Source organism: Ostrea edulis, chromosome 4 (assembly GCF_947568905.1).
Source record: "Ostrea edulis chromosome 4, xbOstEdul1.1, whole genome shotgun sequence".
NCBI classification, from domain to species: domain Eukaryota; kingdom Metazoa; phylum Mollusca; class Bivalvia; order Ostreida; family Ostreidae; genus Ostrea; species Ostrea edulis.
The window spans coordinates 32,354,083-32,373,458 of NC_079167.1; the positions used below are offsets into that span (position 1 = coordinate 32,354,083).

A 19,376-nucleotide genomic window follows, 5' to 3' on the forward strand; every position below is an offset into this window, starting at 1 on the left:
TTTTTTGTTATTAATTAAATTAAACTATATTGAGTGGGAATTAATAAAGTTTTTTTCCCCATTTTTAACCATTAATATTGATAAGTCACATGAGGTGACACGCATAGCTCTTATCCTTAGACGAATTTCACTCCACTTTTTGGCACACTGTTTTTCCCTATAATATCTCTAAAGTTTCCATGTCATTTCGGATTTCAAACATTTCGGTTGAGCATCACTGAAGAGACATTATTTGTCGAAATGCGCATCTGGTGCATCAAAATTGGTACCGTATAAGTTTTACATGAGGATGGAGCTACCTTAAGGATTCATTTTGAGAGAGAGAGAGAGAGAGAGAGAGAGAGAGAGAGAGAGAGAGAGAGAGAGAGAGAGCACCCTCCAAGATCAAGTATTGAATGTGACCGAGTAGTTAGAGCATCGCGCTCAATATCACACGGCCTCTCACCTCTGGTTGGCGCGGATTCGAATCACGCTCGCGCCGGTAAGTGAGAAAGTTTCCCAGATAACTTTCGGAAGGTCGGTGGTCCAGGTATATTGTATCTGGGTTCTCTCTTCTACCAATAAAAACTGGGCACCACCAAATAATTGTTGAGTGTAGCGGAAAACATCAATCAATCAATCAATCGAAGTGGACGGCCTTGAAAATGTATGAATTTCAAAATATTTCGACAGACGACAAACTTTAGTCGAAATTACAGATGAAGCAAACAATGCCTTGCCTTGTTCTGTTACCATTCAACTGTTAGAAGATTACGCTTTTGTGGATTTAACAGGAGGAAAACTCGCAAAACACTTACAATTCGAAAGAAAATTAGAATTCGACGGATAAATTGGTGTCGATCAAAACTTTGGTTGACTTTAGATAGAAACTGAAAAATGGCATTTTTAGTGACGAAACACGAGTTGTAGTTGACCAAAAACAAACGAGTATTTGTTTAGAAAAGAGCAGGTGAAGTCTGGCGGTCTGAATGTCATGGGCTTCGAGGCTGATTTTAGCTCAGCATTCTCCTAACAACGATTAATTCTTTCAAGATGACAATACCCCCGTACATGCCTCAAATGAAACAAAATTGTGGAAACAAGAAAATAATGTGAAATATATGAATTGACCATCTCAATCACCAGATCCTAATGTAATAGAAAATGTTTGGCGAACAATTAAAATCCGGCGTGAAAGTATTTTTACGGCTACGTTTTAAACCTTTTTTAAATAGTATATGATATAATCCTTGTAAATTCCATTCGTATACTGATGAGGGCCAAAAGAGATCCAAGTTTTACGAATTCTTGTCAGTATAATTATTTCTAGACGTGCAATGAATTGTCTTTCGGATGCTAAATAATATATATTTTTCAGTTTATGACCAAGATAAAATTCTGTAGGCAGTTTAATTTCATAAAATTACAGTATATCTTTTTTGAATAATAGAAATTGCATCAAAATTGCGTCAAATGTTGCTATTGACAAATTTTCCAGATGAGTGACCAATTTCAATGAATGTAAATAAGCATGTTCCATCCCCAGTATACTTGTATATTCTATGATGGTACTTGCATTCATGGTACTTGTCATGCTAGATTCATTCATGTACATATTTGCTCAGATGCTGCAGTGGACCTAATTTTCCGATTGAGTGACAAAATTAACTTTTGGGAACATGATCAGTTCGTACATATTATAGGGAATCCTGGATGAATTGTATAACATATGCTTGGTAAATGAATGGATTATGACCCCTGGGTCGAGGCCTCTGCTGGTGGACTGATAGTCCCCGAGGGTCTCTACAGCCCAGTAGCTAAGTACTTCGTTACTAGCTTGAAAATACGGATGTATATTTAATTGCTGTTATAAAATTTAGAAATTCATTTCAAAATTAAGGATTATCTCCCTCACGCATAGCTCTTATCCTTAGACGAATTTGACTCCACTTTTTTTGGCACACTGTTTTTCCCCATAATAGCTATAAAATTTCATTGTCATTTCGGATTTCAAACATTTCGGTTGAGCATCACTGAAGAGACATTATTTGTCGAAATGCGCATCTGGTGCATCAAAATTGGTACCGTAAAAGTTTTACAATACAATCAGCTTGACTTCCAGATGCTGCGATTACGCCTTTCGTCTTTCAAAACGGTGACCAAGTTTAATTTTTGCAAACAGGTTTAATTCATCGTTCCGTTATTTTCTACATTGATGCACTTGCAGGAATGATATCTGTAGGAATAGTTCAGGTAACGCTTGCTTCGGATGCCGCTATATTGGTCAATATTTTCTGGGATCGATTATTGTAGCTCTATCGTAGATCGTTCACTTAGCCACGGGGAGTTCGTGAGTTCGAGTTCTGTTTATACCATGACCGCGTCGAACCTAAGAATAGTGATTGCTCCTTCGCCAATCGCTCAACATTCACCAGTCTTTCGAATATGACATTGCTCTTTCGCCAAACGCTCAACAATCACCGGTCTTTCGAATATGACCAAAACAGAGGTCCTGTGTTGCGTCATGCGTTGGCATGTAAAAAAAAAAGAAAAAAAAGTCACATCCTTACGATCCTGAGCGCCAACCAAAGGTCTAAATTTGTGGCACATATATTTCGCATACAGATGCTGATTGATTGAATATTGTTTTACGTCCCTCTCAAGAATATTTCACTCATGTGGAGACGTCACCACTGCTGGTGAAGGGCTGCAAAATTTAGGCCTATGCTCGGCGTTTATGGTCATTGAGCAGAGAGGGATCTTTATCGTGCCACACCTGCTGTGACACGGTACCTCGGTTATTGCGGTCTCATCCGGAGGACCGCTCCATTTAGTCGCCTCTTACGACAAGCAAGGGGGTACTGAGGACCTATTCTAACCCGGATCCCCACGTTTTGGATTGACGTAAATAAATAAATCAAGTATTTTCTGGATGAATGTCCCAAGTCAAAATGTGGGTTGGTGCAGGTTCAGGATTTCCATCAATTGCTGCTTTGACCTAGAATCTCTGTACGGAAGCATATTAGGGTCTTCCGTAGGATTGTCATTGCTCTCAAATACGACAATGAATACATGTACATGTTTGTTGCAAACTAGTTCGATCTGGCTTGTTTAGTACCACATATCTGTGTAATTATTACTAAATATGGAGCGTATTCAAGGTCAACCCATTGGCTGTTCTGTTTAACGTAACGAATGGCTCAACCATATGAACGAATTTACATCTAGTTTATATTTTTAAAGAATACATAAACATATAAATGAAAGATGAAGATAACGAACAGTGATTAATCTATTTACTCATATAAGCAATACAAAATAGAGAGTTTGGCAAACACAGACCCCTGGATATATCAGAGGTGGGATCTGGTGCCTAGGAGGAGTAAGCATCCTCTGTCGACCGGTCACAACTACCGGGAGCCCTATATATTGATCAGGTAAACGGAGTTATCCGTAGTCAATACTAGTGTGCCAAGAACCACCTGACAATTGATATGAAACAAGTCAGATACCATTTGACCGAATGATAGGTTGTATTGGCAAACTAGATTGTTATAATGACCATAGAATTTTCGAAAGGGTGACTTTAAACGAAACTCTTGAAACCCCAGCACCATCAATATATTTGTCAGTAGGTTGCCTCGATTTTAAAAACTGATCATATCCAGAACAGGCTCTTGCGTATCGAATCAGTTGAGAGATTTGTACACCATATGCAGGTGATAATGGAATATGGGAAGTTGACGATGGAGAAGCGGAAATCATCTCCTTTATCATAAAGTTGAGGTGTTAGTTTGCCGTTAATATCTATTTCCAATAAAATATCCAAGTATGAAGCAGAAGTGGACGACTCTGTGATGTCCTTTATTTCGAGTTCACAGGGATATATCGAATCGACATATGAATATAAATGATTATTGTTAATAGATCAAACGTCGTCGATATACATCTAAATGTCGCACTGAAGGCCACAGCAAGAGAACAATAAAATGTGTTTCTTTGTTGTTGTATCGGGTGAAGAAGGTAGCAATCATTGCAGAAAAAAAATTACATAATGATTTTTTTTCCTGCAATGCTTGCTACCTTTCACCCGATGAAACAACAAAGAAAGCATTTTATAATTTGAATGGGTTTCAAAATTTCTGGGTCAAATATACTGCTTCCATGCGTGATAGTAATAGTTTTGAATAAACTTTGTAATTTTAGAGACGACCACCCGTGTGCGGGCATTCCTACTCTAATAGAAAATATCTAGATCTGGTTAAATAGGAATTGAGGCTGTCTTAAAATATTATTTTACACAGATACTTCATCTTTGATGGGTTTAGAAAAATAAAAATAGAATTTCCTCTCCAGTATCTGTGTACTTAACACTTACGTCAGGAGTTTCGTCTGCACACTGGTGTCCGTCGTCAATTTGGGTGTTGTATGGCATCTAACGCTTTTGTTCATGAGTTTCGTCTGCGCGTTGACGCCCGTCTTTAATTTTATTATTGTATATGTCTTTATCTAAGGTTTTCGTTCAATGGCATAACTATTGCAAATCAACACGATAAATGCTATCATTTTATCATTTCAATCCAAACTGCAGGAGTTTCAAAAGCTTCACAGTGATGAACTGTAAAGGAGTTTCAGTGAAGAGCATCCATTCTTATGGCCCCTATTCAATCCCCCGGACGTAAATCGGAATTCAAAAAGTGTAATGCAAACCTATCACTTCCTACTCACAAAGCAAATACATTAACCACTGAGCCTCAACGACCGGTCTCTCAATAATCGTGTTACATCTTCTGGTAAATCTATAATGACAATTCTATCTGAAAATATAAATTACTGAGTGCCTATAAACATTAATATTATTACCCATTGATTTAGCTTGTGGTTTGATGCGTCGACAACATAACTGTGGTCTGAGGTCGCGTTCTAATGACGTAATCCATCGACTTTTAACGAAGTAATCTGAGCAGGAACAACGTACTAATTCAATAGTTTACCCTTTACTAAGATCTTTATTAAACGGTATTGTGATCGGGTTCCTAAATAAAAGATTCATGTATAATGATTATTCTAAACAAGGCTTGTTGGATCAAATTTCGATTCCCGCAACAGGCTTGTTAGTTTATCTCGTCCGCACTGAATATACCAGTAGTCATAAGAAGTTTGATTTAATGATGTATCTGATTTAAGCTGCAGAATTGTAGCTGTCAGGGGAGGGGGATAAGTTATACAGAGGTACAGATCCATCCCTTGTGAAAATCTTCAATTTACATGGTGATGCAAGAATATAACAATTCACGACCTCATTCATCAGCAAGCTGATCTTGGAATCAGATTCATTATCCACAAGACTAGTAACCTCAGCAATAGTAAACCAAATCGACATCCTTTAGAACATTGGAATTTCGCTATCATTGTCTCAGCATTGATTGACTGAAAACCCTAAAGGGAAAGGCAACCTAAATATTTTTTTTCATTATAAATGATAGGATTAATTAAATGATTTTGTCATACTATTCTGTTGATATACGGCCTAGATAAGCTTCAGCACTAATTTGAAAACGTTAAAAATTGAAATTCCCGCCATCTGACGTCACACCGTCTGTTCCGGTTTTGATGAGATTCTAAGATCATCAAAGATGTGCATGTGGTAGATTTTACGAATACATTGTAAATAGATTGATACCTTCCTGCCAAGCAGTTAATTATACTAATGCGAAGGGGAGATGTATTTAAAAAAAGTTGGTTTTTCTCTCTCGAAATTCTTTACCCTACCAAGTCATCTGAAAAGAAAAGACTATGTAAACTGTGGATCCATCATTTGCGTAATGACAAGTTGAGGTTCGAGACATTTGTATGAAGAAACGTGTACCGTCTGCCTGGTCTGCGACTCGACTGAACGTTTTCTTTTCTTATTTCTTCTTGTGGAAGAAATGCCTCAAATCTATAAGGCTCCAAACTTAACTGTTTGTGACTTGTCATGTTTACAGTGCAGCTGATGAAATAAACCGGAACAGACGGTGTAACGTCATAAATTAACCTTCAATGGCCGTTCTCTTAGCGGCGGGAAAATTAAAATATATGATGGATTAATAATGATCTAATCATTAAGCTGGCATTTTTGTTGTTCAAGACTGTTATTTACGATATCAGTACATGTAAGTAATACTTTATCGATTGTTTTGATGTTTTCCGCCACACTCAACAATTTTTCAGTTATCTGGTGGCGCCCAGTTTTTGTTGGTGGAAGAGAGAACCCAGATACAATGTACTTGGGAAGAGACCACCGACCTTTCGAAAGTAAACTGAGAAACTTTCTCACTTACCGGTGTGAGCGGGATTTGAACCCGCGCCGACCAGAGGTGAGGGGCCATGTGATTTTGAGCGTGATGCTCTAACCACTCGGCCACGGAGGCCCCTAGTTATATTTTATTCTGAAAGCAACAATGTGGTTAGAGTGGCCTTTCCCTTTAAATTATCTTTGAATTGTAACACGAGTAAGTGCAGGTGCACTCTTTTGATATTAAGGAAAATATTTTTTCTTAATGAAAACTTGTGTTTTCTAAAATGTACTTGTAAGGACTTGTGGTTTTTGAAATTTTTTTTTTTATTCTTCACAAAAAAGCATTCATACTGTACAAAAATAAGACATGGCAATCAGTTTAAGATATCACACAACTTTTGTTTCTTTCACGGGACGGAGAGTTCGAGATGTCAGATCCATCCGATGACGTGGAAGGGAACCTTTTTCTTTTCGGTAACGGAGTTTTGCTAATCTCGATATTGGCTTGCCGAAGGATTTCTTTGAAAATTCCTACCACATTTATACTGTCCTTTGCGGAAGCCTCGACGTAGCCATTTCCCCAGTCAAAACACACTATGGACTTCGCCGTCTCTTTCATAATGGCTCTCTTTTCTTCAGAAATGTCAGATTTATTACCCACGACTACTATCGGTACATTTTCTCCTTTTCGCTCTGCTAAAATAATGTCTCGCAAATATTTCACTCCTTGAAACGAGGACTCATCGTCAATAGAATACACCAAAACAAAAGCGTCACTTGTTGAGATGGCCAGTCTGCGCATGGCCGGAAATGAATGTGCACCCGCGGTGTCTAAAATGTCCAGGATCAATTCTCGGCCGTCCACGGTGTATTCCCCGCGGTGGAATTCCTCCACAGTTTCTTTGTACTCACTAATAAAGCGGTCGTATAGGAACTGTGAGATGATACAGCTCTTGCCGACCCCGGCGGCGCCCATGATGGTCAGTCGGTAGTGTAACTTGTCATCCTGGTCGCCATTCCAATTAGGCAGGCTTTGTGATCGGATTTTTCTGTATTTGTCATTCATTTTCACCTGTGAAAATAATAGGAAACGTGATATCTTTAAATCCCCTTTAAAAATGGTCGCATCTTTTTTTTTCAAAACCGTCAACATGGAAGGGAATAAAGGAAAACTGGAACCATAGTGCTTGTACAATGTGTTCAATTTCACCTTTTACACTTCCTTAGGAATGCAAATCATCATTACATAAAAATGATACATAATCATGTCTTCTAACAATATAGATATTCAAAAACGTTTAGTGCTAGTAGATCGAAAATGAATAATGACGTTTTTACACTTAAATACGGAAAAATAACATATAAGAGAGACTAGGAGATCTGTTTTTCAAATTTCGAAAAAGTTACAAAATTTAAGGTAGAACTTGAGGAAACTCCTCGGCTTTTGGGAACAACTGCACAGGATGCTACAACTGCGTAGACTATACTTATTCTAATGTATCCAGATGTAAATTTGTATGTCGATTCCTATTTTGAAAGAGTTTGGAAAGGAATTTATTATGTGGTGGAAGGATTTTTTTTATAACCAAAAAGATCTAAAAGTGCACGTGCGCGATTTTACAGTTTTTGTTTTCTCCAATAATATGTTTATAATTATAGGAGTGTATTTCAAGTTTGAAACTTATGATACAATTAGTAGAGAATTCGAACTTTCATCGATTCGGTTGATATGTTTTTATAAACAGAACGCTGACTCTTTAAAACATTTATGTTGATTTGCCTGACATTTTGTATGAAAATTCAGTATTTTGGCCAATAATTCCAAATTTTATCCAAGTTCTTTCTTTTATTCTATCTTAAATTTTAAGGCAAGATTCCATGTGCAATTTAAAAAAAAATGACAACACTCCTACTACATTTGTATGTTCGTTTGAACTCTCAAATTCCATATGGTGATTTTGCCATATCTTAAGTGCATAAAGGTCATTATTTATATCCAATCTACTAGCATTGGACTGTTTTACATCTACTTTGTTAAAAGACATGAGTGTGAATGTATTTGCTGTAATGATTGATTTGTGCTGCTTATGTTGTGTTGACACTAACTGACAAATCGAGTTTATATGAATAAATCGTTAGTAAATTGTAAGAGCACCGAGACTCCAGTTTTCCTCTTTAATTTCATGATTCCTCTTCAATATAGAAATCATTTAACTAAATAATATAGATGTTTTTAAGAACCAATGTTGTTTGGGAAAATACATCAACCAAATTGATGAATTTACAAAATTTGAACTAGTTTCAAGTCTTTTACTACTTGTAATTAAAATACACTTCTAGGGGTATAAATATTAACGATGTATTACGTAAAATAGAACCGGTAAATTTGTGCAAATTCGTCACAAAATTTAGTCCTTTTAATGTACGAGTCCTTTAACATTTGGATTGTCGTTCACATTTTCATTTGGTTAAGTTTAAGTTATAAATGTGGGATATGTTTGGACCAATGAACTATTAGACCAGTACTTAAACAGTTATATAGCATTCAGTGAAGCTACATGTAACTTCCGTAAGTAAGGGGGTTTGTTTCAAATTTAACATGGTGTCTTTGTATATTTTGGTCTATTACGTCATTTTGTTTGACCTTGGTTTATTACGTCATTTGTTTGATCATGATAATAAATGATATGTTCACTTAAAATGTGTTTTTCATTAGACATTTCAATGATTATCCAATTACAAAAACTGAGCTACGGAATGCCATATTTTTTGCTCGTATATGGGTTTTTCTATTTCAAAATTGCGGAATATAAATTAGCATGTGTTATTATGGTTGTCGACATTTTGGAAATAGTTTTACGGAAATAGATTTCCACATTTACTATACAGCTCAGACGTCACTCGTAATTTTACATTTTATAGATAGCAATCATATTTACCTGTCGTGTTTATGGCATTCACAAATGACAATTAACAATTTAGCCTAATTACAATAGGAGAATCGTATTGATTTTCGGATTCACACAAAGGCTTGCACAGCTATCAACTCTAAACTCTCGAACAAAGAAACAGCTCAAATATTTTGAACACTTTATTAACCTATCGGTGTTAATAAATTTTTGCTTATTTGCATTGGTATTATTACCTATCTCAGATCTTAACCCAACTTCTCGCTTTCTAGGTTTAATGTGGAAATGCACGTGCATTAAAAGAATGTTAAAATTATAAAAAAAAAAAAAAAATTCTAAAAAAGCAATTATCAGAATTTCATTACAATCTACTTCCTAACAACAATAATGTAAACTAATAATTTTTACAGTCAATTATATACATTGACACCATCTCGTAAATGAACAAGAAGATGAAAAACGATACTTACACGTGGAGACTGCAACGGCGTGTCGATATCTGTTGTAGCGAAGTTCGTACGGACTTTATAAGGGGAAACAGACCGTCATGGATCGATTAGAGAGGTGTTTTCTGATTGGTGGTTGTATGCTGTTGTTTACATGCAGGTCTTTGACGTTTTGTAGGTACAATATATGGGATGCACAGGGTTCAAACTTAAACACATTTAGTTCGTCTGAATCTAATATCACGAATAAGGAGCCTTAGAAAAAAGCACAGCATATGGTGATTTATATTATATATTCTTTCTTAAATATCCACGGTATTTTCTCAGCCATAATTTAAACTATCGTTGAATTCATGAATGATTAATTCAAAGACAGTTCATGATAGTGATACAATCAATGTTCTCGAATTTTTCTAAAATCAGAAAACAAGATTTTCCGCTGACGTCATTCGTGAAATGAAATAGCTGAGGCTGGTCGAAAACATTATTGTGACTTGTCACACAAAAACGTTTTGACAAAATATACTTTTCGAATATCAATGATTTTCGCATGTTAGAGGTGTCTAATGAGGCCTTAACCAGCTGTTGTGCAAAACTGTATTATCAAAGTGTACAAAACAGATAAAAGTATTTACGAGTAATGAATTGACCATGGATGACCGAAAGTCACGATTGATACAATAGTGTGTGAATATTTCTTCATCAGCAGAGCGTTGGTTTTCAGTCTCATTTTCTCTCATTATTACCGTTGTTTCGTCACTCCGCTGCAGTTGTCCAAACATGTTATGAAACACCTGGGACAATTCTGATTGCTTGTTTTGAATTATTGAAATATATCCAAAAGATTGTGTCTATTGCATGTAGAAGAGTTGACGTCAGCTGAAGTATGCGGGCGTGAAGCGTTGCAGTTCATACCCTCATGAATGCATTTTCTAAATTGAAATTCATATCTATAGTTTTATTTTTGAAGGACTTCCCAGTCGTTCAAATAGACGTTTTATATTTATAAAGATTCCTGCACGCATTGGTTACAGCTGCAGCATGGAAAACAAATATGTATCATTACAATTTGTAAAGATATCAAAGGCAAACCATTTGGGAATGTAAATATAGATAAAACAAATACGCTGCAAGTGTATAATGGGGGGAAACGGTCATGTAGTCCTTAGTAACTGGTTTTCTCAAGCTCTCGTTCCTTATTTTATTCATTCAGATTAAGGGTTTGGAAAAAAAAAACACGGTTAATTCCTAACTAAGTGTGAATAAACAAATTCTCTGTACCTAGTTCTTGACAGGAAAAAGCTGCAATTGCTGAAATATTGATGTACATGAATGTTGGACTCATATGTTGTTCATTTTGCACATGTAGAAACCATCATCTGAAAAACAGTCTCATTGATTAAGGGGCAAGTAATCCTTGTATATAGATGGCATATTTTGATGTGCTTAGGAGAATATTATGTAACTACCATAATATGGTATAAAGTACAACATTTGAATTCAATGACTTGGACCATTGTAGCTGCAATAATGTAACCCTATCCGGTTTTTTTTTATTCTGACGTTTTCGGGATAGGGCTACAATTCCATAGGATCTCCGTAATGGTGCAAAATAATTTTATGAATAACCGAATTTTAGTCCCAAATGTTGTTTATACCAAAAGGGTAACAACTTTGTGCTTTAGCATGTCTGATAAAGGTGTTTTTCATTAAACATCATGTAGAGCATGCTAAATTCTTCGTCTGCTCCGCTGTGCTTGTTATCGCGTGATCTCGTAGGTGGATCTACTGAAAAACCTAAACATTGACAATCTGCGCGAAAATGTAGTTACTCGAGTCACTCCGACAAAGAAAGGGAAAGCATATGGTTGCAGAAATGATTTATACTCTGCTGTTCCTTTTTCTAAACTTGATATTAAATTTAAACCTTTTTAATACCGACGAAATAGCTTTCACCTCCGTGCTTGTCCATTGATGTAAATACTACCTTAAATGGCATATGCAAATAACTTGACATCGGAAGTTGAAACTTCAGTACATCAAACATGGCGCACAAATATGAATCGAGAAATTGGAATACATCGAAATTGTTGAAAACGGTAGAATAGAGCCTCACAAATCGTAAGTTGTGGGTTGTAAATTTATATAATGACTAAGAAACATGAAATATCATTTTGTTTACGTAAAGAAAGTCAACAAATGTTTAGAATGCTCGAAAATGTTGCGGGAGTGAATCACTCCCGCATTTGCACCATTACGGAGATCCTAAGGAGTTGTAGCCCTCACCCGCCTTGAGCCCATATATCTTGAACAGGTAAACGTAATTATCCGTAGTCAAAATCGGTGTGCCAAGAACGGCCTAACAATCGGTATGAAAGAAGTCAGACAGCATTTGACTTGAACGAGACAGTTAAAACCCCTGCACAATCAACTTGTTTGTCAGTAGCCTGTCTCGATTTAAAATCTAATCATACGCAGAACAAGCTCTTGCGTACCGAATAAGTTGAGAGATATACATGTAACACCATATGCAGGTGATAATGGAATATTGCTAAATAGATATGGGACGTTGACAATGGAGAAGCTGAAATCATCCCGTTTATCATAAAGTTGAGTTGTTAGTTTGCTGTTAATATCTATTTTCAATACAGCCCGTTTATTGTAAAGTTGAGTTGTTAGTTTGCCGTTAATATCTATTTTCAATAAAATATCTAAGTATGAAGCAGAAGTGGACGACTCTGTGGTGTCTTTTATTTCGAGTTCACAGGGATATATCGAATCGACATATGAATGAAAATTATTATTGTTAATAGATAAAACGACGTCGACATATTTCATTTCGCATTGAAGGCCACAGCAAGAGATTTTTCCTTCTCACGTAAGAGAATTCGAAAGAAAAAGAAATAGGTGCATCTCAAAAAACATGCCCTTTTGTGTTCCTATATGTTCTACTAGTCTGATCACCGCTTTGGTATGAAGACATCATATTCACAATTTCTGAAATACATATAGGAATTAAGTCTTAGCAATATACATGTACATGAAAGGTGAAGATAACGAACAGTGATCAATCTCATAATTCCTATAAGCAATACAAAGTAGATAGTTGGGCAAACATGGACCCCTGGACACACCAGAGGTGGGATCAGGTGCCTAAGAGGAGTAAGCATCCCCTATTGATGTATCGCATTATTTCAAATTTTCATTTTCCTAGAAGTTCAGGACAATATACTTTATCATAAACATTTATTGATTAAGAAATAAATTTCAATTTTGAAAAGACATGAGGGCATGAAATATGACGCTTTACACTAGTACACGTCGTGAAGCGCGTTATCACTTCATGAAAAGAATACCGGCGTGAAGCGTTGCAGTTCATACCTTCATGTATTTTCAAACCTGAAATATCTTTTTTATATTAACATACTACTTTCACTACTTTCATTTCTGTCGGAATTTCCAGTCGTTAAAAGAGACGTAGTATTTATCAAAATTCATACGCGCATTGTTCACAACTACATCACATTCACGAGGAAATAGCCATCACTACAATCGGTAAAGATGCCGAAGGCAAAAACATTGGAAATGTATGTAACATAAAGGTATGAAAATGCCGATTTTTAAAATGTTTCCTATATTTAACTGCTAACACTATAGACTGACCTCGTTTTGTACAGAAGGTAGACGTCTGAAAGTTGTAACAGAGAGAGCACCAGATACACATCAAAGCCGCCAGATGATTTACGCTGAGTACGACTCTGCAATCAAGATCTGGAAATGGGTTGTACTCATTTTATACACGGTAAACTCGCATTGACATTAGACCCAAATATTCCCACAGAGAAATTAACTTTCGATGTATATTATTTTTGTCGCATGTTATTCAGATCTGCTATTCTTGATAAATTCCTTTACACAAGAAATGCGCATTAAAGGCGTATTTCTATTTTATGCTGATTATGAAGTAGTCCTATATCAGGCTACTAGGTCATCTTTTATTTATTGCTAGATTGGATCACTCTAAAATATATTGATAATTACAATCATATGGCATAAAGTCATTAAGACAGATTTTATCAATGGAAATTATGTACATGTGCACTGTGTAGGTAACTTACATAAATTACTTCTTCTAAAGAGATAAAGAGATAGTATGAAAGAATAAAACATTTACACCACACTGATCACTATAATGACCATACAGTATTAGTGAATCACAGACTATATCACAAACATCAACTTGTCATTCTATGAGAATAAGTGGTGTGGTACACAAATTGTTATTTGTGATCTAGATACTGTGAATTAATATGCGGAACGATGATATTGTTTGGTCGAGCGCCTAGTAAATAAAGTGATATGGTTGTTGGTTTGTTTTTCCACGTCGTTCATGCATGTCATTCTAAACTTATCTTAGGACAGGAGAATGGGGAGGGTGGAGGTTGGGGGGTGTCACTAGGTTTCACATCACTGGTCGGGTATGCCAAGGGAAACTGGATGTGGACGGTTGCTATCTTTAGATGTGGAATTTAGACAAACCACCGATGAAGCTTCAATTGTGTTATGAAGTCAATAAAACACAGACCGTGACGTCACACATCCTTCGCCTTGCCCCGGCTATATGTGGCGTACTGCGTGGTGTAGGGACTACAAGACGCGGATGAAATTGAGATTATCTACGCAAATTTGCTATCTCGGATCAACGAGATATGATTTTGCAAAATTAAAAAGGACGGCCGTAGATGGGAATTGTTTTGGCGTTAAAAGTTTATTTGACGATATGTGTAAACCTGAGATTTATCTGTCCGCATCTTCAGAGTCTTCTATCATACAAGTATTAATCGTATCTGTGCAAATATGTTGTTTATTCATTTCTATCAAATTGTTTTCTGACTCACAAAAAAATATCATCTCCACTGTACCAGTGCTATGGAATTAAATCTGCAAATTATTGAATTTACTGTCAATTATGATTAATGTTAAGTTAATATCAAGCTTACCTTATTAAAACAATTACTTACAGCCAAATTAGTCAGTTCCTTATTGAAATAACCTCCCTGAAAGCAAACTAGATAAGGAATGACCCAAAAAACGACCGAGAGGGAAAAACAACTGACCAATAAAACGCAAGTTAACAGTACTAAATCCCGTAGAAAATTTGGACACTATCAAACCTATACACAGAAGTTTAATGATCCATGGCAGTGATTGATTATTTAGAGTAAGTACTGTCCGTTATACTTAGGCGGGCATAAAACATTTTAATATAACGACAATTCAATTACTTTTTAATTTGATATAGATTTATTGAAAGGCCAAATATAACTGGGACTCCGTTGCCTCTGCTGACGGATCGAACCCGGCACTTCTGACACCTCAGTCCAATGCTCTACCGATCGCACTGAAGCAGCTACATATATTGTTAGAGATGCTAGGACAGGTCACTATCTAGCACTACCGCATTTCATTATGTAAAGAATTTGTTGTCAAGGAGCTTAGATTTTCTGTTGTACACATTGTGTGATAAATTCATTGCATACCCTGAACACTGATATTCCATTTTCGCACTCACAATTACATTGATGTGAATATAATCTTTGTCATGTATATATTGGAGCGTATTCAGTGCTGTAAATAGAGGGAAAACGGGTTACTTTGAAGCGGGCATATTCAGTGTCATCGTGTAGTCATGTGTACATTGCGCTCAGGACTGAATATTCCACACCCAGAGATGTTTAATCCATCGTGTAGATATATGTACATTGTGCTCAGGACTTAATATTCCACACCCAAAATTGTTTAAACCAATCTTACTGGTATCGACTGAATAAGAAAAAAAGCTTTCCTTGATTATTTGTGGTAATAGGATATCCTTGAAGCAAGAGGATTGCTGATATAAATTAAGACGGAACTCTCAGCGGAACATGTTCTGGTGTTTGTCTATGTAGAGCAAGGGAAAATGTAGTTTGTATCAACATGAAACATAGGTATTCAAATTGTCAACAAGATTTTTGCAACCATAAGTATCATATAAAATCCCAAAGAAAAATGAATAAATTTAGGATTTTTAAAACAAATGATATCGAAGAAAATTAATGTCCAATTTCTAGTACTATTAGATAAGTTCCCACATCAACAGAAACAAGGGATATGGAATGAAAAAAGGAGGACACGAAATAAAATTTTCAGAATTTCATAAACGTTTTTCAACATTACATATATGTAGTCGGTTTCTTCTAGAGATACTTTCTGTTAATCAAAGAATCACGATACCAGCTTTTTGTAAGAGTATAAAATAAAATATCTATTATGAAGGTAATAGCTTATATGGCGTGACTGTTTTACAGGTATCTTAATCATCTTATGTGAAACCTCAATTCGTCATTTGTAATATTTAATAAATGACATATTTCATTCTCATTCAAATTGTCTCATTATAAATCATTGAAGCACAAACTTCGGTGAGTTGTTTCAATTAAGAAAAACAGAATAAGACCTGAAATAGAATTCGTGATTACAGGCTATTCCAATTCTTAATTCGGATCAGAAACCCTTAGGCTGATCTGAATCAAACTGGTTTTAGCCAAGTAAGATCTTGGAGCTGATACACCAAAATATCGTATTCGTATGCAAGGTGAAGATAACGAACAGTGATCAATCTCATAACTCCTATAAGCAATACAAAATAGATAGTTGGGCAAACACGGACCCCTGGACACACCAGAGGTGGGATCAGGTGCCTAGGAGGAGTAAGTAAAATTCATGTGCTACGCTATGGCAGTCTTTCGAAAGAGTTAAAAGTGTTTTGTAATGGAATTCTATGCAACGCCTTTTTCTTACATTTACAATATTTTTGCCTTCGATATCTTTACCATTTGCAATGGTGAATGCGGTGCAGATGTAAACAACGTGTGTAGGAATCTTGAAGTATGCTGACGTAATGCCTCGCAGTTCATGTCTTTGTGTATTTTCTAAATTGAAATTTATTTCTCATAATAATCATAAAAGTGATGAAAATATCGCGAAATATATTCCTAATTTTTTACGCTTTCGTATTTGTGAAATGCAACGGGAAACATGTAGCACATAAAACCATGTATTTTTCATTACCATGTGAATTTCACCGGTGTCTATGAATAAAGCCTTTGTTATTGGTCAGTAATCTATTTTATGGAGTACATATTTTACTAATTTACCATAGATTGGGGTCTACTACTCTTTGATTTCTTTGTGTTATGGCCTTGACCTTGTGTTATGTCCTTGACTTTGTGTTCGTCGTCCAGAAGCTTTCTAATTCAGTCACTATCAGTAAACATACGGGTTCCACAGAATAATGTCCACTGTAGAACCAATGAGCGGTTGTGCCGGTCTTTGTGCTGAATGGTTCAAGTAGAACATTTTTAAATAGAAAACTAATGAGCGATGACTGTCAATTGGCTTTTAAGGAACTGTTATAAGGCTTCTTCTGGCGAATTCCTATTCACGGAACCGCTTGCGTCCACGATTCACAGTGGTATGGTATTAAACAAGATAAAAATATAACGATTGGGTGATTGTCAAAGGTAATAGGATGTATTAACAGGGTTACTGATCTGAAGGCAGAACTTATTTCAGCAGGAAATAATCTTAGAGCGAGTCTATATATAGGAACAGAATTGAAGGTCTTACTAAGTCTAGGGGAAAGGAGTATCATTGCAGTACATTGACACCGTGTCTACAGTCATTAGTACCCGTATTTGCAGCCACATCTTAGGGATTACAAAACACATAAAGAAAATATTCTTCATTATCGTTTCTTGAAAATGAAAACCAATTTCATGTCTGCCATTTCTACATCAAGAAAATAAAAAATAAAAATGTTTCAAAAGTGCAAATGAAAAACAATTTGCTAATGACATTCTGCATCAATTCGATTGACAGTTCTAGAATTGTTTTTGTGTTTTATCTTGATTCGATGAACATTATATCAACTTTTTTAATTATCATCATTCATAAAGTGTTGCGACTTTGTAGACGGTAATAAGTACAATGTATGTCGCTATACTATGTAATCTTACTCGCTCTATCAGACTCAGATTTCAAGGTCAGAAATCTAATTATATTTGTAGGCATTGTTTGTTGTGTACAAAAATAAAATGTACGTCTACTCTGCACAGAAGTTCTCGCATGTTATCAAAGTACACGAAGTTATATGCATACAGCAATTAATTCGCCTAATTCCCGAGTAAAACATTCAAATGTGTATGTTTGAGCCACCAGTGCGTACAAATAGCGATGTAAATATCCTACAAGAAGTAGAAATTACAATACTTTATTTTAACGCGAACATTTTTTTTTTAATTGTAGTTAGGTCTGGACATGATGTAGAGGAACTGAATCTACAAAGGGATTGAGCACAAAATCTTTCAGAAACCTCCAACGCTCTCTACCATATATATGTATATAAGAATTCATTTTGGTATGCATAGTATAACAATCATTGTATATTTATGCAATGATTTATTATCTTTTTGAAAAATGTAGTCCTTTAACTACAACGGTGTGTGCATACAAATTGAATAGCGCGCTTTAGTGCGTTATGAAAATTCGTTTGCATTATGAGACTACATCTTTCAAAAAATAATAGTTCATTGCTTATTTTTACATTTTTAAACCTTTTTTAACGTGTACATCTTTCATTTATATCCTAAATCGCCCGTCTAATTCTTTGGGTAAGTAGCGATTAACGGAACAGCCATAAAAAGTAAAAGTGTGATGTCATAACGTAAAACGCAAGAGTGCGCAATACTGAAAAATATAATAGTCCAATTCTTCAATTAATTTTCTATTGATTATCGTAAACATCATCTTATTACCAAAGTTGTACAATTTGAACTGAGTTTAAACAGGTCATATCTTTTCAAATCTATCCAATTGTAAACAGCGCAGGTGCACGTATAGTCACTATAGGTGCTAGTCGGCCATGCTGTCACTTCTTGAAATTGAAAGTACAATTACTGAGAGGGGAATTGTTGAAAAATCCCGCAGTTGAATTAATTTCTTGTGTTTGTTTGGTTATATGAACCCTATTAAAGGTCAGACTAATTTCTCTTGTATCGAATGAGAAGCACGAGTGTTGTCCGAGACGGGAATGGACAACGAGATTTTGTTTTCATTCTGCGTGTGCGGCCGAGCACAGTAACTGCTAAGTTTGTCTGTAATAATAATGTAGGGGTCTGTACCATACCCCCCCCCCCCCTCCTAATAAGGGATAATAATAGATTTATCACCTGGAAGTATAAGTAAGAAATAGATACTCTGGAAAGAGACCTTTGCCCAGACATAGACATCGATTTAAAAACATTCACAAAATATTGGATATTTATATAACAATATACATGAAATACAATACAACATGCGCTTTGTAGTACATCTGCAGGTAAAATGGAAATGACCTATCGCGGCACGATATTGTTCTACAGTACCCGTCATTCATGCAATAATAGCAGTCAGAAATAAAATTCAGTGTGGCGTGTATATTTAATGAAAATTACAATATTGGTATATAAATGTAATCGATTGAAATGATGTATAACATTTTAAAATGAAAACAAAACAAGTGGGAAAAATAAGAAAACGGGGCAAAATTTCAAGAAATAACAAATGTCCATTATTCTACATTATAGTGTAGTTACAACAGTATTTTAAAAAAAAGAATTTAAACTATGTACTGCAATATGAATTGTAGTAGATATATCATTACATATATAAGATGAAGACGAA

The 19,376-nt window shown here is 35.6% G+C and overlaps 1 protein-coding gene across 1 annotated transcript; it reads right to left on the reverse strand.

Annotated features, from left to right (window-relative positions):
- Positions 1-6,565: 6,565 nt before the first annotated feature.
- On the reverse strand, positions 6,566-9,675 carry LOC125669881 (ras-related protein Rap-1b-like). Its single transcript, XM_048904719.2, has 2 exons — positions 9,639-9,675; positions 6,566-7,331 (listed from the first exon to the last, which is right to left on the reverse strand). The coding sequence occupies exon 2, from the start codon at positions 7,323-7,325 to the stop codon at positions 6,639-6,641; it is 687 nt and encodes a 228-aa protein (XP_048760676.1). The 5' UTR covers positions 7,326-7,331; positions 9,639-9,675; the 3' UTR covers positions 6,566-6,638.
- Positions 9,676-19,376: the final 9,701 nt, after the last annotated feature.